At 41.4% G+C, this 22,970-nt stretch overlaps 3 protein-coding genes across 5 annotated transcripts in view; all 3 read left to right on the top strand.

Annotated features, from left to right (window-relative positions):
* The window catches only part of LOC123826093 (zinc finger protein 345-like), a 21,671-nt gene extending 17,594 nt beyond the window's left edge, over positions 1-4,077 (top strand). The window contains exon 4 of one of the 2 annotated variants that reach the window (XM_045849960.1): positions 2,458-4,077. In XM_045849960.1, the coding sequence (XP_045705916.1) occupies positions 2,458-3,767 (1,310 nt within the window). In that variant the 3' untranslated portion in view covers positions 3,768-4,077. Of the gene's footprint in view, positions 1-1,602 lie in introns of both variants that reach the window. The other variant, XM_045849953.1, reaches the window with a different exon arrangement.
* Positions 1,613-22,970, top strand: LOC123826187 (zinc finger protein 501-like). 2 transcript variants are annotated; one of them, XM_045850164.1, is made up of 2 exons: positions 1,613-1,655; positions 20,094-22,970. In XM_045850164.1, exon 2 carries the CDS (start codon positions 20,165-20,167, stop codon positions 21,563-21,565), a length of 1,401 nt encoding a protein of 466 aa, XP_045706120.1. In that variant the 5' UTR covers positions 1,613-1,655; positions 20,094-20,164; the 3' UTR covers positions 21,566-22,970. The 2 variants fall into 2 exon arrangements, with proteins under 2 accessions (XP_045706120.1, XP_045706111.1); XM_045850155.1 differs by lacking the exon at positions 1,613-1,655 and adding an exon at positions 15,159-15,271.
* Positions 8,956-9,328, top strand: LOC123826218 (40S ribosomal protein S27-like). The gene has a single exon (XM_045850206.1). The coding sequence runs from the start codon at positions 9,081-9,083 to the stop codon at positions 9,324-9,326; it is 246 nt and encodes an 81-aa protein (XP_045706162.1). The 5' UTR covers positions 8,956-9,080; the 3' UTR covers positions 9,327-9,328.

Here is a 22,970-nt window from a genome sequence, read left to right as displayed (position 1 = left end):
TGGGGACAAAGATTGCTGGGGATATACTGATGTTATTCTTTCATAAGTGATGTTGTGGTCAAGAGGATTCCTCTTGATATCTATGCTTTGAGGAGAATCTTTGAGGAGAAATGTGTGAGGAGTATGCAGATATTATAGGGAATCTTGAAGTTCTCAGCAACAACAGTTGCCATTGTGATTTACAAAACTGGCCACTAAAATCCACAGTAGCACATGCCCTGTAGCTTTTAGATGAAGCTCTCACTCCTTGTGTTTTGAGTCTAAATGTGTTTGCTAGCATTGTTAGAACTTCAGTTTTCCCTGCAGTTCTTTCCATGCAGTTCTTTGTTTGATTCTTCACTTATGGCTCTTTGGAAAAACTAGTCTCCTAAGCATTTCCCCCTTCCATCAAGGGATGCTTTTTATCATGGATATTTGTCTAATTATTTTCGAAGTGGGTTGTATATTTGTATTTTTCATTCTGCCAGTTTTCTGTTGTCACTCACATAAATCTTTTTCCTTTGGTCCGTTTGTGCTTAGTTCTATGACAGTGCTGGTTACTCATCTCTTTAGTTTTACCTTATGAGTTTCATCATTGGTGTTCAATGTAACTGCTTAACTGGGAGGGAAGTGGACGAGTCCTTTGTGTATCACAAGAGGGACATGAATCCAGCCAACACAGGATGGGCTCATAGGGGTTTGGTGCTGGTGAATGGTACTTGGGAAGGGATTGATATCAGGGTTTTTTGTTTATTTATTTATTTTTTATTTAAAGATCTTGTTTATTTATTTTTAGAGAGAGGGGAGGGGAGGGAGAAAGAGAGGGAGAGAAATATCAATGTGTAGTTGCCTCTCACATGGCCCCCACTGGGGACCTGGCCCACAACCCAGGCATGTGCCCTGACAGGGAATCGAACTAGCGACTGTTTGGTTCTCAGCCCATGCTCAGTCCACTGAGCTACACCAGCCAGGGATATCATGGTTTTGTTAAAACATAAAGAGGATCCTGTTCTGTTTAACTGTATTCTGTCACCATTGCCACTGGCTACACCCTAATCTACTTGTCTTTTCACAGTGTTGGCACTTTGCCTGTTAGTTCACATAGTCATCATTTCTACTTCCAGCCAGGGCTAATATCTGCGTCTGTATCCTCTACGCCACACCCATTTTTCTGAGGAGTCTTTTTGGTGTGCTCTCCAACTTTGGTCAATGTCTATTGCACCTTGAGGGGTCTATGTTTGTGTATGAACCTTGTACTATATCTGCTCTGCTGTGGTAGATTTTTGTAGTTTGGGGCACATTCATATCCTCTACAAAGCCTGACATCACCAGCAGGAAGGCTTTTGTAGGCAGCCACCAGTAGTGAGACAACTTCTAACCCCTATCTTTCTTCCTTGTGTCCTGTTTCATCCCAGTGTACTTTGTTTAATGAGGTGCCCATTATTTATTAACCTTACTGGTCTAGTAATGCACAGCCACCACTTTTTCAGAGTCTGTCTCACTTGTCTTGACAATTGTTGCATGGAACCATGCCTTGATGTGACAGGTGGAAATTAGTGATCTGAAAAGTCCCTCCCTCACAATATGTCACTATGTATTTCACCAGCATTTCTTTTTGTTCAGGTTGCTGCTGTGGAGCAGAGGATGTGGAGGCACCCACTGAACAAAACTTATCTGTAAGAGTCTCACAGGCTAAGAATACCAAGGCAGCTTTGACTTCCCAGAAGAGCCACCCCTGTCAGAGTTGTGGGTGTGTCTTGAGAGACATTTTCCTCTTGGTTGACCACCAGGGAACACAACAGAGTCCCCTGCTGAGGTGTGGGGCATGTGCAAAACCATTTTATTTCAGTACAAAGAATCACCAGCACCAGGAGCAGGACACAACAGAGAATGGTTTCATAAGCAGTGTGGACAGGGTGTCACTTGCAAAGAGCTGCAATTTCCATGTGTCACAGAAGCCTTGTACCTCTAGTCAGGTTGGAAAATGCTTGCTCATCAGCTCAGGACATCTTGAGAAACTGGCTACTCACGCCATGCACAGGGCAAAGGAAATCTCTGATTCTGGAAAGATTTTTCAAAGTATACAACATTATTACAACCCAGAAGAATGCAAGAAAGCCATTGTCTGTGACCACACACTTGTTGAGGACCATGATTTCCTTACAGGAAGACAGTGTTTTGTGTGTTGTGAATGTGGAAAATTTTTTACCAGTAGTTCGGCTCTCTCTGCTCCTCATAGACTTTTCACGGGAGAAAAACCTTATGAGTTTGTTGAATATGGGAAATCTTTTGCCAGTAGCCCTGCTCTCCATGATCATCAGAGACTTCTCACTAGAGAAGAGTATTATAAGTGTGGTGAATGTGGGAAAACTTTTAAGAGGAAATATGACTTTAAATGTCATCAGAGAGTACACACTGGAGAAAGGCCTTATAAGTGCATAGAATGTGGAAAATTTTTTACAAGTAGCTCTGCCCTCTGTTATCATCAGAGACTTCACACTGGAGAAAGGCCTTATGAGTGCATAGAATGTGGGAAATCTTTTACCAGTAGCTCTGCCCTCCGATACCATCAGCGAGTTCACACTGGAGAAAGGCCTTATAAGTGCAGTGAATGTGGGAAACATTTTACCAGTAGCTCTGCTTTCCGTTACCATCAGCGAGTTCATACTGGGGAAAAGCCTTATGAGTGCAATGAATGTGGGAAATCTTTTACCAGTAGCTCTGCCCTCCATGACCACGAGAGAGTTCACACAGGAGAAAGGCCTTATGAGTGCCTTGAATGTGGGAAATCTTTTATCAGTAGTGCTTCCCTCCATGATCATCAGAGAGTTCACACTGGGGAAAAGCCTTATGAGTGTGGTGAATGTGGGAAGTCTTTTAGGAGAATATATTACTTTAATTGTCATCGCAGAGTTCACACTGGAGAAAGGCCTTATAAGTGCAGTGAATGTGGGAAATCTTTTACCAGGAACTCTGCCCTCCATGATCATCAGAGAGTACACACTACAGAAAAGCCTTATGAGTGCAGTGATTGTGGGAAATCTTTTAGAAGGAAATATCACTTTAATTGTCATCAGAGAGTTCACACTGGAGAAAGGCCTTATGAATGCACTGAATGTGGAAAATCTTTTACCTGTAGTTCTTACCTTATTTGTCATCAGAGAGTTCACACTGGAGAAAAGCCTTATGAGTGCACAGAATGTGGGAAATCTTTTACCTGTAGTTCTTACCTTATTTGTCATCAGAGAGTACACGCTGGAGAAAAGCCTTATGAGTGCAGTGAGTGTGGGAAATCTTTTAAGAGGAAAGAAAACTTTAATTCTCATCAGAGGCTTCACACTGGCGAAAGACCTTTTAAGTGCAGTGAATGTGGGAAATCTTTTACCATGAACTCTGCCCTTCGTAAGCATCACAGAGTTCACACTGGCAAAAGGCCTTATGAATGTGGTGAATGTGGGAAATGTTTTGCCTATAGCTCTGACCTTCGGTGTCATCTGAGAGTTCACACTGGAGAAAGGCCTTATGAGTGTGGTGAATGTGGGAAATCTTTTACCAGTAGCTCTGTTCTTCGTATTCATCAGAGAATACATACTGGAGAAAGGCCTTATGAGTGCAGTGAATGTGGGAAATCTTTTTCCACTCGGAATGGTTATCGTTGTCATCAGCGCATTCACACTGGTGAAAGACCTTATGAGTGTAGTGAATGTAAGAAATGTTTTAGACAAAGCTCTTCCCTTATTCAACACTATAGAGTTCATTCGGGAGGAAAACCATATGAGAGCAGTTAATGTGGAAAAATATGAGTAGTTCTGCCTTTTGTCATCATTGAAATGTTTACATTGGATAAAGACTTTTTAAATGCAGTAAAGTTCGGAAATCTTTTACCAGTAATTTGGTATTATCAGAGTTTACAAAGGGAATAGGCTTTATGAGTGCTTTGAATATAGGATATCCTATAGCTGTAACAGTCACCCAAATTATCATGAATAGTTCACAAAAAAGAAAAGCCTTATGAGTGGAGTGAATGTGGGAAGTGGGTTTCTTTTTTTTTTTTCCTTCAGTTTTCTTCAAAAAAAAATTTTTGCTTATTATTTAGAGGGGAAGGGAAGGAGAAAGAGAGGGGGCAAAACATCAATTTGTGGTTGCCTCTTGCGTGCCCCCCACTGGGGAACTGGCCTACAACCCAGGCATCTGCCTCAACTGGCAATCAAACCAGCGACCCTTTGGTTTGCAGGCCAGCACTTGTTTAACTGAGCCACACCAGCCAGGGCTAATTTAGGAAATATTTTATCTCAGAGTCATACTCACCTTAATTACAGTTCAAACTTGTTAAATGGTTCAAGTGTGAAGTGATCATGTGAAATCTCTAGCCATAAATTTATGCCCTTTTATCATTGGAGTGTTCTCACTGTGTACATGGTTATATTTTGGAAAATGTGTTTTTTTTTTCCCAGTGCAATGACACTGAAGAAAACTTTCTGAGGAAACCTCTGAATTTAATTTTATATGTTCACAGTGCGGCCATGTCTTAGAATTTCATGTTTAAATTCTAAAGAACCTAACAAAGTACAACCTAAACTAGTTGTGACTTTACACATCCTTACACATAGTGTATGTGGGTCGTTTCTCCCCATCTAAAAAAATCTTGAGTGTTTTATTTTTATCAGTTCTGGCTCTTTTTACATGTTCATCTTGCCCTCTCTGTTGTTTTAGTTGCATTTCCCTACAGATTTATAATGAGCATTTTTGCAGGTGTATATGCACTACTAATATATTTTTAGTATATTATGTGCTTACATAATTTATCTGTTGTTTTATTAACTTCAGCTACTCTCCTGTAAATAATAGGTGATAAAATAGCAAAGATATGTGTTGCAGTGTCACCACTTTCAATCCTTGAACAACAAGTAATTTTTACCTTATGAAAATTTGTGGGGGTTTTGGAATAATTGTTCTTAATAGTGGAAAATATTTCCTAATTCTTCAGACTTTTTGCTGTACAATACGTAGTAGGTACATATATCCTTTTAAGGAATACTCTGCATTATTAACACACTTTATCACTTTTGTTAGTGCAAACAGTAATATAATAAAAAGCCTTCCTTTTTAGTGTTCACCCATTTTCATGGTCTGTCACCTGGGGTTTGCTGGGCTGGAGCAGGACTTGAGAGGGGAAATTGGTGAAATTGATGGTATGAGGATGAACAAGTATTTCTTGAGCCCTCTCGGAAGGCAAAGAGAAGAGATGAGTGATTAGATCCTCCCCATACCTTGGACAGTGCAACCTGGGTTTAAAGTTTTGGTGTGACTATTGTTAGGATTATAGAAAATCGATGCCCTGGCGTAGCCCAGTGGATTGAGCTCGGGCTGGGACCAAAGTGTCCCAGGTTCGATTCCCAGCCAGGGTACATGCCTGGGTTGCAGGCCATAACCCCCAGCAACTGCACATTGATGTTTCTCTCTCTCTCTCTCTCTCTCTCTCCCTCCCTTCCCCCTCTAAAAATAAGTAAATAAAATCTTCAAAAAAACGGCGGGGGGAGGCCAAAAATTAAAAAGAAAGAAAATCGATGCTCTATATGGGCCTCAGTATTTCCCCTTGTAATATAGTGATAAAGAGCAGCCTTGATCCCCCTGCCTTGGTTCTTGTTCAAAGAGTAGTTGCCTTACATTTAGTTACCAACTTTGGGTACCACCCACAAGCCAAAACCCCCTGGAACCTTCTGCCCCAAGTTCTTGGGGAAAATGAATGGAGTTTTGCAGATCTCCCATATCTGCTGCTATCCACACAGACTACCACAGGGAGGAGGTGGCTTCAGGGCTTCTAGGTATCTGTATGGATTCTCCACATGGGCATCTCTGGGTGTCAACAAAATTCCCCAAAACTCACTTCACTGACTGATAGGAAATTAATGAAGGGACTAACCTTGCCCTCATGAGGGTCAATAGAAATAACAAAATTCAGTAAACACTGGTTTTAATATTCCAGGATTTGGTTTTTGATGATGATTATTTTTTTTTAATTCATCCATCAGTAGGTCAATAACTATTAGTGTATTTCTCAGGAAATCAAATATGAGGATCATATGAGGAAATCAAGTATGGGGAAGTTTTTGCATTTTTCTGATGTCTTAGAATGCTTAGCCTCTACCTCATAGTATTCTTGGGACACTATCTGTCAGATCCAGTGGTTTTTCCAGGTGAAACTACTTTGAGCCTTGGCTGCATTTTGTCATCCTCCTTTTTAAGTTTAACACACAGTTGGGTACTCAGAAGTCTTTCTGCATATTCACTGACATTTTGCATGACAGGCTTTAATTTTATCCACTGCAGTGAATATAATGCCTCAGTTTGACCCATCAGGTGTTTTTGGTACATGTCACTGACATGCACTCTGCACTGTTGAGGACAGCTGAATGTGATACCTGGGGCATACTCAGAAGTGATGCTGGAGACCTACCGTATTGTTATCTCCTTGGTGGAGAGTTCACCTCTTCTTCATATAGGAAACTCAGTGCCCACTTGACTCTGTACTCTGTCAGGACTGACTGGGGGAGACAATGGTACTTACCATTTATTCCCTGCAGCCCTGACCTTGTTCAGTAACCTCCTTTCCAGTGTCCCTGTGTCTGCACCAGAGATCTTTGAGTAGTCCTTCTGAACATAAGCCCTTGCTACAATGCCCAGTACATTCTCATCACAACTGAGATTCTTAGCCCTGATTGTGCTAGACAAGTACATTGGCCAAATGAGGATGAATCAATGTATCTGTGTTCCGGTTAGCAGAATTATGGTTCATGGGCTTTTTCAAATAGGAGGGTGAGTCTAGCATATCTTTGGTGATATTTGCAATCCGCATCCATGACATTTTACTAAACAATCCATTTAAAGGAACCAGGTGGCATGTGTGGACACTCTAAAAATCTCCTTTTACCTCGTCTTTTCTTCCTCACTGCTTTTAGTGAAATGTCTTGGATTAGTGCTAAATCTTTAAAGCCCTTCTAAATGTTAGTGATTTACCATTTTCATCTGAAGGAGGGGAAGGGAGGGAGAAAGAAAGATACAGATACATCCACGTGTAAGAACACCTATCAATTTCCTTTAGAATGCCCACTATGGGGACATGGGTCACAGCCCATGTGTGTACCTTGACTGGGAATCAAACCAGTGACCTTTCAGTTCACATGCTGGCATTCACTCCACTGAGACACAGCATCCAGGGCCAAAAATAATTGTTTTTGCAGATGAAATTCTCATTGAATTTTCTGAGATAAAATGTAGTTTTAACTTCTGTGAATATTAACTACCTGGAAATAGTGGTTTTGTACAAAATTTACATTTTTGTACAAGAATGGCTGTGATATTGCCATCCTTGAAGGTTTGGAAAGTGGGCATATGAACATGAGAAACACATTTTGGATTCTTATATTTCTTCACCTGGCAGGGAAATGATCATTTTCCCCATAAATGTAGTGACAGTTTCTGGGTGGGGACTGGGGATTATTTCTGTGAAAGAGTTATAGATTGAGAATTTCTTTTTTTAAAAGATATTTATTTTTAGAGGGGAAGGGAGGCAGAAAGAGAGGAAGAGAAGTATCAGTGTGTGGTTGCCTCTCATCTACCCACCACCGGGGATCTGGCCCACAACCTAGGACTGTGCCCTGACTGGGAATTGAATTGGCAACCCTTTGGTTCACAGGCAGGTGCTCAATCCACTGAGGCACACCAGCCATGGTGGATTCATGATTTCTGAAAAAAGGAAATGTTGATGAGTGGGGATATACAAGAGTTTTACTAAAATAGCTATATGAGAAAATGATCTATGAAGCCCTAAGACAGGTAAGTCCCAATGGGTAATACATAAAGGACACTTAGTTCTAAGAATGACAGAACTAACTTGAGCTATGGCTCTGCTGGAAATGTGACTGAATATCTTCTTTCTACAAAGTGTGGGTCCTTTTGACTCCTGAAAACTTGAAGAAAAATAGTGAGGTGAGAAAGATATAATGAAGTGTGAGCCGAGAAATTTAGAAGAGTTAAAGGAAAGCCATGACATCATGTTTCATTTCTTCAGTAATCATTTACTAATTATGTCACCTATTTCAGAGGCTCACCTAGGTCTCAGGGGAGCTTTGGCTGATGTAGTTTGATTCCATGGCCAGGTTGCAGGACAAACTGAATAAAGTACCTTAATCCAGCAGGGCTAATAGGCCTTCCGAATCACTGTCAGGAGGTACTGTCAGGATTTTGCCTTTTGTCAAAGAAGAGGTAAGACCTGACTCTGGATGGCAATGTCCCAGGAATACAGTTATTCCTGGATAGGAAGTAGATACAGCTCCTCAGTGTGGATAGAGTGCATTGATGGCCAACATCATGCTCTAGATGTCCACCAGATTTCACGTGACAGAGTCATCCGTCGAATGCATGGATGATACTCTTAAATCTCCACAGGGGCTTGCCACTTTTCTGAGAATGACCTCAAGGCTTTATCTGCATATTCTAGGGCCACACATTACTTGATATCCTGTGGCTCTGACACTTCCAAGTTGAGCAACTTTATTAACTGAGCAGAATCCATTTCTAATTTTTCCTACCAGCCCCTAAGAATTTCAAGAGTCTCGTTGTTTCTGTTATGTTTGGTCCCTTTGTGCCTCACTCTAAATTGTCTCTGGACCTCTGGTCAAGATGGCAGCATGGGCAGATATGGCTTAACTCTTCACACAATGACATCAACATTACAGCAAAAATATAGGACAATCATCATTCAGAACCATCAGATACTGAGTTGAATGGAAGTCTGGGGAAGAGGGAATTAAGGAAACCACATTCATCCAAACTAGTAGTAGGGGAATGATGAGAAATGGGTTGGACCGCCACCCACATGTAGTGGATAAAAATTCCAGAGAGATATCTTGGGAGCTAGGAGTCCAGCCCCACAGCAGAACCCCACACCAGAGTTCCAGTGCCAGGAGGATAAGTCCCCATAACTTTTGTCTGCAAAAACAAGTGGGGATTCTGTTAGTGCAAGAAAATTAAGTCCCAAGCAATTTCTCTTAAAGACCCTAGACACAGCTTTCTGGCCATGACAACCTCCCCACAACAACATGCTTCTCATAAAGGATCACCTTCATCCCTCTCCAGAAGAGAAGAGGGAACAGAAGAAATGCCTGGTGCAGAGCCCCAATTCCTACTTCAAGGATGTGAAATGCCAAGGATGCTATAAAATCAGCACCATCTTTAGCCATGCACAAACAGTTTTGTGTGTTGGCTGCTCCACTGTCCTCTGTCAGCCTACAGGAGGAAAAGCAAGGCTTACAGAAGGATGCTCCTTCAGAAGGAAGCAACACTAAAAGTACCCTGAATCAAGGTAAGTGGGGAACCATCCCTATAAACACATTTTCAATTAAAAAAAAAGACCCCAGATGCAGACTCACCTACTCAGACTCATTCTCTCTGCTCCAGCACTGACACAGGAGCTTGAAAGGTACCATTGATACACAGGGAGACACTGAAGTATCTGGCATTAAGGTCAGCGAGGTAATGGTCCCTTTTCTAAACCCTCCCCCCACACCCCAGAGCAGGCAAGGTGGTGCCATATCTGAGACTCTCCATCAACATGTCTAACAGTTTAAAAGAGACTCCGCCCCACCCAACTTGTGGGCATTCCTATACTACTTTTCTACATGAATGTCTGGTCTTGGCTCATGTTTCATAACTTCCTGAATTCTATCAAACAACACCTAGCCACAGTGAGCCCTAGGTCTGACACTAGCAGAAGCCTGCCTAGCTCCATAGCATGGCTTTCTCTGGGAATCTCCAAGCCCAGCACAAGTAGCAGCCATCTCGGATTGCTTTGTATCTCTGGCAGGGTGGCTGAGGGCAAAAGACAGGTAGGAGCTGACCTTGGCCTGAACCACCTGGTGAATTCCAGGGACAGAGCACCCAGTGGACAGCTACGGACCACATCAGAGCACCACCACCCTGCCCCCGCATAGCTGATCATCCATGGATGGCAGAAGTTGGTGGTCAATCCTTCCTTCTGGATTGACAGAGTGGTTACAGCCAATCCTTCCTTCTGACTGGCTTGGGTAAATCCCTTTTTTTGATCTGTCAACAGCAACAAAGCCTCAAGTACAAGAGGAGGGTATATTCAGCTCATAGAAAGGGTTCACTTCTAATACCCAACTTCAGTGATCAGGAAATTTGTACCTCTGGACCCTACAGGACACCTACTACATTTGGCCATACTACCAAGACAGAGAGTTAAAGCAGCTCTACCTAATACATAGAGACAAACACAGGGAGGCTGCCAAGACAGGGAGACAAACATGGCCCAAATAAAAGAACAGATTAAAACTCCAGAGAAAGAGCTAAATGAAATGAAGATTAGCAATCAATCAGATGCCAACTTCAAAACTTTATTTGGATGCTCTAAAAACTTAATGAGGACCTCAGCAGCATTAAAAGGATCCAGTCAGCAATGAAGGATACACTAATTGAAATAAAAAATTTGCAGGGAAGCAACAGTTGAGGTGATAAAGCTGAGAACCAAATCAATATGGAAGAGAAGGAACAAAAACTGACCAATCAGAATAACCAGAAGAAAAATGAATCCAAAGAAAATGAGGGTACTATAAGCAGTTTCTGGGACAACTTCAAGAGATCCACCATTCACATCACAGGGGTGCCAGAAGGAAAAGAGAAAGAACAAGAAGTTGGAAATCTGTTTTAAAAAATAGTGAGAGAGAAAAAAACACCCTAATTTCATGAAGTAAATACACATGCAATTCCAGAAAGCACAGTCTCAAACAACATGCATGAAAAGATGCCCACTTCAAGATACATCATAATCAAAATGCTGAAGATTAACCCTGGCTGTTATGGCTCAGTGGGTTGAGTGTCAGCCTGCAAACTGGAAGGTTGCTAGTTCAATTCCCAGTCAGGGCACATGCTTGGCTTGTGGGCCAGGTCTCTTATTTATGGCAGCAAGAGACAATCGATTGATGTATCTCTTGCGCATCGATGTTTCTCTTCCTCTCTTTCTTCTTCCCTTCCCCTCTCTCTAAAAAGAAATAAATAGAATGTTTGTAAAAAGGAGGGGTTTGGAAATGGAAGTTTAAGATGCTGGCAACAATATATTAAGCTATTAAGTTTCTATTATGTTCCATCATCCAAAGTAAAGAAGGCAGATCACCTCACAGAAGAGGAAGCTTACAGTCAAGAAAAAAATAAAATAAAATGCCATAGTTTAAAGGTAAAGAGAGAATCTTAAAAGCAGAAGAAGGAAAGAAGTTAGTTACCTACAGAGAATTCCCTTAAGACTATCAGGTGATTTCTCAAAAGAAATTGCAGGTTAGAAGGAATTGGCAAGAAATATTCAAAGAGCCCTGTCTGATGTGGCTCTGTGGATTGAATGAAGGCCTGGGAACCAAAGGGTCTCTGGTTCAGTTTCCAGTCAGGGCACATGACAAGCTTTTTGGCCAGATCCTCAGTAGCTATCATATGTATATTTATTTTTAACCTAGTGTTTAATATACCACATTAATATGTTTAATAACCGTATTTAATATACCACAGGATGTACTTCGGACCAAACCAGTTAGTGTCACTAGCTTTATTGGCATATTGGGTTGGTAGGTAGGTTTGGAACTTTATAGGCACTTTCTGGGCTGATTTCCTATAATTGCTTGTCTTTGATGTCATTGACATGTACTCCATTGTTTGAAAAAATGTATAACGTAAGTAGGAGACATCAGATCAAATCAGTGAGGATTCCAGTCGCTGCTGCCCAGGAAGAGCTAAGACTTCTGGTTGCACTAGGCATGGATTCACTGGAGTATTAGTGTATTATTTATTACATTTAATTTGCCATGTGGGTCCTCCTGATGCAGGATAGAGAGCATTAGGGACTAGAGCAACATCCCCCAACCACATTCACCTGAGGGAGCACATGCCCCATAGTCTGAATCAAAGGCCTAGCAGGCATAGCAGGCACTTCCTCACCCAAGAAATACTGTCCACAGGGGTGGGAATAGAGTGGATTTAGTATTCTTAGGGAATTCTTGGGGTGTAAATCTGCCAATCCACTCCTCGAGGCAGCTGGGGAAATACAAGATCCCATTCTTGGAATATACACCTTAAATTACCCAGAAGGCAGGCAGAATATCACAAGGCTGAGTTAATAATGACTCATGAAAGGCATTTCCATTGGGGCCATACTGTAGGGCATTCTTCCATCTGTCTCCTGGTGGGGATTCCTGTTCTCTAAGTTTTGTTATTACAGGATCAGGGTCTCGTGGTCACAGGATGGAAAGGAGAAGGTGCCAGTGCGCTGCTCCCCACAGAAGCTGTGAGGTCAAGTACGCTGTCTGGGTGTCTGGAGTCAGGGTTGGGACAGTAACCCCAACACCAGGGACACCCTCCTTGTCTGCCGCTCCCACCACTTCCCTGCCACAGAGTCCAATGGCAGTGAACACGCTGAGGCGTGTGGCCGAGGAGACTGTGCATCCCTGGGCCCTCCCTCCTCAGCCCACCGAGCCCTGCAGCACGGGTGCAGGGCACCCATCACATCCTGCAACCCTAGCCCCAGCGTCAGGAATCTTAGGTGCTCGTGGGTGACACATGGTGTTATGGGGTTGGCGAGGGTGACCAGCTGTGGTGCCGCCTGGTGTGGTTTCTAAACACCTGCAGGTGTCCTTGACCCAGATAAACCCACAAATCTGGTCTGGGCCTTATATCTGGTTTCAACAGTCTGAGGCAGCATCATGTCATAACTGGGAGGCATAGGAGTTACACCTTCATTCTGAGGGTCCTGGGAGCCTGGGATGGTTGTGAACTGAGAGAGACACAGGCTGTGACATGGTTTTCAAAGCTGTTTAGGTGCTTCTGAGATAGAAAACCAATTGGACTGGGGTGATGAGGACAGTGAGGCACAGGAAGAAGAGCCCTTGTTCTAGGTCACAGAGCTGGTAAGAGGCCACACTGGGGAGATACTTAGCCAGAGGTCACCAGACTCCAGGGCTGGGTTGAAATACAGCTGAGACCTGCTTACTTGGAGCTGAAGGATGCTTGATTGCTTTTTCCCACAGGTGCATAAGTTGAAAATCATTATCAAAACAGACAAAGAAGGACAGGGTGTCCCAGCCTCTATCTGTTGATGACATTACCATATAGTGTCTAAAAACACTTCCCTTGGTAATTTTCCAGCTTTCAAATGAGGAGACCCTGGGGATACCCCAATCCTGAATGCAGGTCATGGGTAATATAAGGTGCTCCCATTTCTGGTATGAACATAAGAGACATTCAAACTATAGAGACTTTTTGAAATGTTGATCTGAACAGAACTGATGACAGTTTCCAGGGAAAAAATCTCATCGGAGTATGAAAGTGCTTCGGAAAATGGCAGTTTTACCACTTATTTTATACATCAAAATAAAAAAGGTAGACATACAAGTTTGGAAGTTGAAATCATTTGGGGATGGGTTAGCGAGGTGGGAGAAGACAAAGCAGGAAAATCCTTGATGTTAAATAAAAGGTAAAAATGGACACAAACTGTTACACATTATTGGGTATAAGATAGTTATTTTTTAATGAATTAACATGACAATAACATTGAGGGGTTTTTTGGTCTCTGCTCTCATGCAGTGTTTGTGCCCTGAGGGGTAAGAAAAAAGAAAATTATCATGACATTCCAAAGATATGTTAGCAAAGGTGCAAAAATGTAAAGGTGGGCTCAGTTAAGGTAAAAATTCACCTTCCTCAGGGAAGATAGAGGTCTAAGTCATGACTATTTGCCATGACTTGCTTTTAGTTACAAAGTTTTGATTTCCGACCATATATAATGATCTTTTCTGTCTCTCAGTTTGTAAGGATATTATGGGGGACTCCCCTAGACTGGTCAGGGTTTTATGAGCCCCTTTCCTATTTTTTTTTTTTCTTTTTGGTCCACACAGGCAGCCAGCGTAAGCATTTAAGAGAAGTTATCTGGGAAGGGACTCTTGCACCTGCAAATGCTTGGAGATGCCACAGAGCTGGGAATAGGTACCTCAGGTCGACTTTGTTTGTGTTAAACACAAGGCACAAGGAAGAATCTTGTAAAGTGGTCAATTGATAATTTGGGTATGTATTAGGGAGATAATAGGATATTTGCATAAGAGAAAGGAGTTGGTCTCTCCTGGGTTTAATAGGCTCCATCTGGCTGCACAGTGGAGAACAGAGTATGGGGGTTAATGGAGGAGACAGGGGGCCCTGGACCTGGAGAGTTCTGTGATCCAGAGGAGAGCTGATAGATCCAGGCTGTGTCTCAGAGGTAGGAGAAAAGGTTGAATTCTTCGTCCAACCTTTTATTGTATTTTATTGTGTTTTTTTCTCATTACCATTTATCTTCTTATACCTTCTTCCACCTCCATCATCCCCCTCCCCTTTAAAGTTTTAAAGAAGTATATTTTAAGATTTTGCAGTTGCAGAAAGAAGGGAAGGGGTTCAAAACCACCCCAGCATTTTTGGTCCTAGCAGCTAAAGCAGTGGAGGAACCATCCACTGGGTTGGGGAAGGTGGTGATAGGTTAATCCTCTTGGGGAATATCAGAAGGTTCTTTCAGTTCACACTTTTATCAGTTACAAACAGCAGTGAGTGGAAACCTCTTGTGAGCAGCTCACATGGGTCTGAATCTGGAAGGGTCAAGGATGGAGTCATACAAAAGTGGCGGCTCTTTTATGCAGGAGGGTGAAGGGGGCAGAGCTGAGAGAGCGAACCTGAGTGTGAAGCAATGACGCAGGGAGAGATCACACAGTGTGTGCACAGGTAGAGGAAGTGTGAGCGGATGGCTTACATTCTTGGTGTTTGGATTTAAGGGTGAAGCCTAAGCCCATTTATGGCTGGGTTTGGACGCCTAATCTGGGAGACTCAGTGGACCTGTTTAGCAGGAAGAATGTGGCCCTGCAGGCAGGGCCCTTAGTTTAGATAGCATTTATCTGCCCCACTATCTCTTATCCTGCCTGCCTTTGCTCAGGACACTGTGAGAGGTGAATGAGACTGTGATGAGACAGCAGGCAGACCAACTGCTGCTGTCTTCCCTGGTGGGGGATGTCCTGTAAGGAATTCGCTGTGGGGAGCAGTAGGATTTTGGGTCTTAGACTGTTCCAGATTCATTTGTATTAATTCTGATAGGTTTTTGTGACATTTGAGGACATCGCTGTGTATCTGTCCAGGACAGAATGGCTTCTTCTGGATGAGGCTCACAGACATGTGTTCCTCAGTGTCATGCTGGAGAACTATGCTCTTATGTCATTGCTGGGTAAGACCCTGACACTCCCTGCACACTCTTTGCTTTGCCTGCATACCCCTTCCTCAGGATTGCAGTTTGCTTCTTGTATCCTAAGCTCTAAGGGTTCTGACCAGTCATGTACCCAGGGAGAGATGCACAGCAACATCGGGTCTTAGGCTGGCCCCTGATCATGTCTACAGGGGTGTGGGGTTTTTTTTTTGTTCATTGTCCCAAATATTAATAAACTAACTCACAGTTTCAAAAAAAAAAAAGACCCTCCATCTCACCAGTGAGGCTTTGCATGTCCCCCGTGCCCTCCATTCCTCAGAGTTTGCTCTGTTCTCCCATGTGGATTGCAGGCACTATTCACTTCCCCAGTGTGCTGGGTGGATCCTGGACTGGCAGGGCTGGTTTGCTTGCACTGCCCCCTACTCTCCCTGCTGCCCCCATACCTGCTATACAGAACCCTCCTAGGGAAGGACCTGACCTCAGTAGTATTGCCAGAAGCCAAATAGATTTCACATTGATTAGTAAGGAAAAGCATTTTTTATATTCTCGAACATTTCTACAAGTGTCTATATTTTTTGTACTCTCTGCAAAATATGTGTATGGATTGTTAGAGAAAGAAGGGAGGGAGAAGGAGAAATATCAATGTGAGAGTAGCATGGATCGGTTTCCACCTGTACGTGCGTGTAATGGGATCAAACCTGTAACCTATGTCTGTGCCCTGCCCAAGAATCAAGCCCACAACCTTTTGGTGTATATGGGACAATGCTCTAACAGAGCCGCTTGGCCAGGGGTAGATAAAATGCTATGCATACATTTATCAACCCTGTTTCCTCAACAGTGTTTTCAAACTTCAATAATTCCTTATTGCTTTAGAAATGGATGATATACCCATTGTTGGAAGGTGCATATCCAAGTCTAGTAGTGTTGGCTTGCATTTTCCCCTTTCAGATCTCATATTGTTTGCTTATGTACTTAGGTGTTCTATTGTTGGGCACGTAGAATTTACAGTTGTTATCCTCCCCACTCTCTTTGGTGTTATTTGCATGGAATGTTTTTTACGTCTCTTTATTTTCAGCTTATTTGTGTCCATAAAGATTTAGTGAGTCTCGTGGAAGCAGCAGATGTCGTATCTTGGGGACTTCTGTTTTCTTTTTGGAGCACAGGCTTCAATTTATTTATATATTCATGTACTTAGTTACTCTCTTATTTTTCTTATTTTTAAATACAATTGACATGCATTGTATTAGTTTCATAATTATACGTTATATAACTAAGTGATCATCTCCATAAATCTGATTCTATGTGACACCATACATAATCAGTAGAATGTTATTGACTCTGTTTCCTAGACTGTACTTTACATGCAATTGAGTATTCTGAAATTGTCTGTACTTTTTAATCTCTTCACCTTTTTCACCCATCATGAGGATTTTTGTAAGTGTTTATTGAGCCAAACTGATGACAATGAACAGGGCACAGATCTCAAATGGTTTTGTGTCTTGTGTTTTTTATCCCTACACCCACTCATATCTTTAATTGGAGAATTTCTGGAGGAACCTACTGTTGCCACCTTGTCATGTTCTCTGCCTCTTTTGTAGTTCCTTTTGTCTTTCCCTTTTGCTTTTTTCTTCTTTTCTTTTTCTGTATTTTTTTCTTTTTCCTTTTATTTTCTTTTTTTTAAAGATTTTATTTATTTTTAGACAGAGGAGAATGGAGGGAGAAAGAGAGGGAGAAACTTCAATGTGTGGTTGCCTCTCATGCACTCCCAAATGGGGACCTGGTCCATAACCCAGGCATGTGCCCTGACTGGGAATCAAACTGGTGACCCTTTGGTTTACAGGTCAGCACTCAGTCCACTGAGCCACACTAGCCAGTTCTTTTTTGTTGTTTTTGAGATTTGATTTCTTTCTTTTTTGTGCATCCATTTTCACAGGATTGTGGTTGTGGTTTGTTTTTTATTAGACTTACATGTAACTCATTTTCTTAACAGTTCGTTGTACCCTGAAAACAGCTTCCCTGCACTCAAAAAATTCTACTCTGTGACTCTCTGTCACACTACCCCTTTACATGTTTTGATTTCATAGTTCACCTCTTTCTATATTGTGTACCTATTCACAAATATTGTCACATTGTTATCCTTAATCTACTTTGTTTGTCCTGTACAATAGAGTTCAATAAAGTGTATCCACATATGAACTGTCTTAGTATTGTGACCCTGATGACATCCTGGTTTTACCAGAGAGTTTTACATTTTCCCACGGTTTCCTGCTTCTATGTAGTACGCATTTATTTCAGCTCAGAGATCTTTTTTATTCCAGCATTTGTAGTAAGTCAGGATGAGTGGAAATTAACGTCTTCATCTTTTGTGTCTGGGAAAGTTTTTTTGCTTGTTAAAGTGAGGACGAGGTTTTTATGGAATAAAACATTGTGCTTTGCAGATGTTTTCTTTTAGTGTTTTGAATATATCATTTGACATTCTCCAAGTCTGCAAGGTTTCTTTTTTTTTCTTTTTCTTTTAAATATTTTATTTATTTATTTTTAGAGAGAGAAGGGAGGGAGAAAGAGAGAGAGAGAAACATCAATGTGTGGTTGCTGGGGGTCATGGCCTGCAACCCAGGCATGTACCCTGACTGGGAATCAAACCTGCGACACTTTGGTTCCCAGCCCGCGCTCAATCCACTGAGCTATGCCAGCCAGGGCAAGGTTTCTTCAGAGAAAAATATTGCTGTCTTATGGGAGTGTTGTCCTTAACATGACAAGTTTCTATTGTCTTTGGTCTTTTCAAATTTTTTTTCTCTTTTTATTTTTGACACTTTTATTATCATATGTTGTGCTGAAATCCTGTTTGCATTGAATGTGTACAGGGAACTGGGAGGATGTTAAACATGGCTGTTCAAATTTCTTTTTCATATTGTGAAGTCAATCTGTAGTTCATTTCTTAAAACCAATTCTGTATGTTTGTCTTTTCCCTCATGTTTATCTATCTGTCATTTTCTCCTTTTGGCCCCTCCAAATTTGCATTTGGGACTCCCATAATGCAAATACACGTTATCTCTTTGGTGTTCCAAAATTCACCAGTGCTGCCCTACATTTTTTTTTACATGGAGGATTTTAAATCACTTGCCTCTGAGGTGATGCCCTTGTCTACTTTTGAAACTCTTTTGCATTTTTCATTTTATTCATTGTATTCTCCAAATTAAAATTTTGTTCATCTTTTTTATGATTTCTGTTTCACTGATCCCCATGTTTTGTTTCCATGTGTGTCTGTTCATTATGTTTAGTTCCAAGTATATTTGTTTGTACCTGACTGAAATTTTAGAAATGATCATTAAAATTATTTTTGTCAATATATATATCTCCATAATTTGGCTTAATTCACTTTAACACTGTGATGTTTCTTTTGTGATTTTTTTCATATTTCCCTTTCTCTGAGTGTTGATGTCTGATATTTGATGAAGAGTTACTTTTTTGGCTTTCTGGACCCAGTTCTGTTTAGAGGTGTAGTTTTATCTGCATATGCATACAAGGGTGCTTGCTAGGTGGTGTGTTGTGTTTTGGGCTGATGAGAAGTTTCATGTCCCATTCTTCTTGCTGCCCCATGACCAAGCTCAGCATTGTGAATATTAAAGGGGTCCTCAGTGGCCAGGGCTGTGGTATTCTAAATATTTAGCAATCTCTTGGAGGCTTGTAACACAAAACAGGCTAGTAGAGTCAATGGTAGCACATGTACAGTGTGTCCGAGAAACTCTTACCCTTTTCTTTTGAATCTGTCCCTGTTCACTGAGCCAGTCTTTCTTGCTATCGTTTTGTGCAGCTCCTTGTGTTAGGTTCCACCTTGTAGCTCCTTGAAATACCTGGTCTCTTAAGCCTCTTCCCCTTTCATGAAGGAATGCTATTTAACATGGATAATTGTCTAATTATTCTTGAAGGGGGTTGAATATTTGTATTTTTTATTCTGCCACCTTGCTGTGGCCACTGACGTCTGTGTGTAGACCAACTCTACACTTAGTGCAGAGTTGGTCTACAACAGTGCTGGTTATTCACCTCTTCTGCTTTCTCTTTGGAGTTGCATCATCAATTTTCCACCTGATAGCTCCAAGAGGAGGGATGGGAACAGTTCTTTGTGTATTACAAGAGGGACAGGCATCCAGCCTTGACAGAGTAGTGTTACAGGGGATCTCACTTGGTGAATGGCAGTTGGGGAAAATTTGATTCCAAGGCTTGGTTAAAACATAATGAGGGATATGATCTCTTTAACTGAAGTTGCTCACCATTACCTGTGGCCACACTTAAATGCACTTGTCCTTTCCCAGTGTTGGCACATTTCTAGTTTGATAATTGTAATAATTTTCCTTCATACTCTTGATTTCCAGCCATGGGTAATTTCTGCCTCTCTAACCTCTACACCACAACCCCTTCTCTGAGGACTCTTTTTTGTGTGCTCTCCCCTTTTGATCAATGCCTGTTGAAACTTGAAGTGTGCTCATATTTCTATACAAAACTTAGACAGCATCTGCATTCCTGTGGTTGATTTTCATGGTTTGTGGCACATTCATATCCACTACACAGCCTTAAAACAGAACTAGGAAGGGTTTTGCAGGCAGCCCATATGCCAGGAATAGCTTCTAAAGCCAGCTTCTCTTCCTTAGGTTCCCCTGCATCCTGGTATCCTTCAGTTAATGGGTTCCCCATATTTCAACACTGAGGGGCTTTTCTTGAGACTCTCATTTGTCTTGAAATCAGCATATAAAATCATGCCAGATGTAACTGATGCAAATCAGTGATGAGAAAATCTGCTCCCTATAGGTCAGTATGTACTTCACTAGCATTTGTTTTTCTTCAGGTTGCTGCTGTGGAGCAGAGGATGGGGAGGCACCCATTGAAGAGAATGTTTCTGTAAGAGTCTCAAGGGCTATGAATCTGAAGTCAGCACTGTCTTCCCAGAAGAACCACCCATGTGAAAGTTGTGGGTGTGTCTTGAGACAAATTTTCTTCTCCATTGACCAGCAGGGAACCCAACAGGTCCCAACACTGCTGAGGTGTGGGGCATGTGCAAAACCATTTTATTTTAGTGCACAGAGTCACCAGCTCCAGGAGCAGGACACAACAAAGAATTGTTTCATCAGCAGTGTGGACAGGGTCTCGCTTGGAAAGAGCTGCAATTCCCATGTGTTGTGGAAGGCTCGTAGCTCTAGCCAGGATGAAAAATGCTTCCTCATCAGTTCTGGACATCGTGAGCCACTGGCTGCTTACGCCATGCACAGGACAAAGGAAATCTCTAAGTCTGGGATGACTTTTCAAACTACAAAATATTACACGGCAGGAGAATGCAATAAAGCTATTGGCTGTGATGACACACTCATTGAGGACCAGAGCTTCTTTACTGGAAGACAGTGTTTTCTGTGTTGTGAATGTGGGAAGTCTTTTACCAGGATTTCTGCCCTCCATGTTCATAGGAGAGTTCATACTGGAGAAAGGCCTTATAAGTGTGGAGAATGTGGGAAATCTTTCAGTGGTAGCTCTGGTCTTGGTTATCATAAGAAAGTTCACACTGGAGAAAGGCCTTATAAGTGCAGGGAATGTGGGAAATCTTTCAGCAGTAGCTCAGGTCTTGGTCATCATCAGAAAGTTCACACTGGGGAAAGGCCTTATGAGTGCACTGAATGTGGGAAATCGTTTAAGCGAAAAGATTCCTTTAATTCTCATCAGAGAGTTCACACCGGAGAAAGGCCTTACAAGTGTGGTGAATGTGGGAAAAATTTCAGCAGTAGCTCAGGTCTTGGTCATCATCAGAAAGTTCACACTGGAGAAAGGCCTTATGAGTGCACTGAATGTGGGAAATCATTTAAGCAAAAAGATTCCCTTAATTCTCATCAGAGAATTCACAGTGGAGAAAGGCCTTATAAGTGTGGTGATTGTAGTAGATCTTTTAGCCGTAGCTGTGACCTCCGTAAACATCACAGAGTTCACACTGGTGAAAGGCCTTATGAGTGTGGTGAATGTGGGAAATCTTTTACTCGTAGCTCTTCCCTCCGTATTCATCACAGAGTCCACACAGGAGAAAGACCATATAATTGCGGTGAATGTGGGAAATCTTTTACCCATAGCTTTCTTCTTCGTCGTCATCGGAAAGTTCACACTGAAGAAAGCCCTTATAAGTGTGGTGAATGTGGAAAGTCTTTTAGCAGTGGCTCTGACCTTTATGTACATCACAGAGTACACACTGGGGAAAGGCCTTATGAGTGCAGTGAACATACAAAATCTTGTACCAGTAGCTCTGCCCTCCATTTTCATCAAGGTGTTCACACTGGATAAAGGACTGATTACTGCACTAAATGGGGAAATCCTTTATATGTTCCAGTAACCTCCATTACTACCACAGAGTTCTCACCAAAGAAATGCTTATGAATGTGGTGAAAGTGGAAAATCTTTTATCTGTTGCATTAACTATCATGTTATTAAAGACTACACACAGTTCAAAGTTTTATGTCTGTAGGGCATATGGGAGATGTTTTATCAGTAATCTTCATTTTCCTTGGAGACTTCCTTTTGGAGAAAGGCCTCATGAGTGCAGTGAAAGTAGGAAATCCTTTTTCTGTAGCATTCCCCTCAGTTGTCATCAGAGAGTTACCCTGGAGAACGGCCTTATGCCTGTAGTGAATTTGGGAAGTGTTTTTCCTGTATTAGTGATTTCCACTAGTATGAATAAACTCTATTTATGCTGTCAAATATGCAATTTGTCAACAAAATTGAGTTTGTCGAAATGCAATTTGAGTGATGAGAGTATAAGAAATGCTTGAACTGTAGCCATTCTCTCTAATGTCATTAGAGAATTTACAATGTCTAAGTTCTTATAAGTTAAGGAAATTTGGGAAATCTTTTATTATGTATTCATTGCCTCTGTTATCTTCTGAGAATTCACACAGGTAAAATCTTTTCATATACAGGCAATATGAGAATTTTTTCTGTAGTACAATCCTCCATTCCCAGTTTCACCCTGGAGAATGTCCTTATGAGTACAGGGAATGTGGGAAAATGTTTTTTGATTGTTTCTCCTTTCTTATCAGAGTTTACACAGGAGATAGGCCTTATGATGACATGAAATGTGGCAAATATTTCACCTCATATCCATAGGCATGTTAACCATAGTTCACAGTGGCAAAAGGAATCAAGAGTGAAGCAAACTAGGGAAATCTTTAGCCATAAGATGTTGAACAGTTCTCACTCTGTAAAAGGGTATTTTTTAGGAAATGTTTGTTATCTTCATAGTAATGACACTGAAGAAAACTTTCTGAAAGTGTCTGAGTTTAATTTTATATATTCACACTGTGGAGATGTCTCAGAAGTTTAATGTTTACATTTTGACGTTAACTAACAAAGTACGTTCTAAACTAATCGTGCCTTGATGCGTTCTTACTTATTGTGTATGAGGGTTACATTCTTCCACTCTAACAAAGTCTTGATTTATTTTTATAATTTTAGCTCTTTCCATATATTTGTCATCCTGTTTTTGTTGTTCTAGTTGCATTTCTTTAATGATTTATGATGTGTATTTTTCAGGAGTATATGTAAATTGGATATGTTTTTAGTATATTCTGTGCTCACATACTTTACCTATTCTTTTATAATTTAGGACTACTCTCCTTAGAAAAGAGGAGAATGAAACAACAAAGATCTATGCTGTAGTGTCATCCATTTTAATTCCTTGAATAATAAAAAA

This window comes from Phyllostomus hastatus, unplaced genomic scaffold, assembly GCF_019186645.2.
Source record: "Phyllostomus hastatus isolate PE091 unplaced genomic scaffold, TTU_PhHast_1.1 phas_contig_133, whole genome shotgun sequence".
Taxonomy (NCBI): domain Eukaryota; kingdom Metazoa; phylum Chordata; class Mammalia; order Chiroptera; family Phyllostomidae; genus Phyllostomus; species Phyllostomus hastatus.
The sequence above is the reverse complement of the archived record's forward strand: the minus strand, read 5'-3'. Positions and strand labels throughout refer to the sequence as shown.

What these genes read in the sequence shown, in the direction of transcription:
- LOC123826218 (XM_045850206.1), top strand. Translation starts at nt 9,081, where the DNA reads ATGCTTCTCATAAAGGATCACCTTCATCCCTCTCCAGAAGAGAAGAGG.
- LOC123826187 (XM_045850155.1), top strand. Translation starts at nt 15,238, where the DNA reads ATGCTGGAGAACTATGCTCTTATGTCATTGCTGG. An exon ending in TGCTCTTATGTCATTGCTGG is followed by an intron (nt 15,272 to 20,093) that starts GTAAGACCCTGA and finishes GTTTTTCTTCAG; the next exon opens with GTTGCTGCTGTGGAGCAGAG.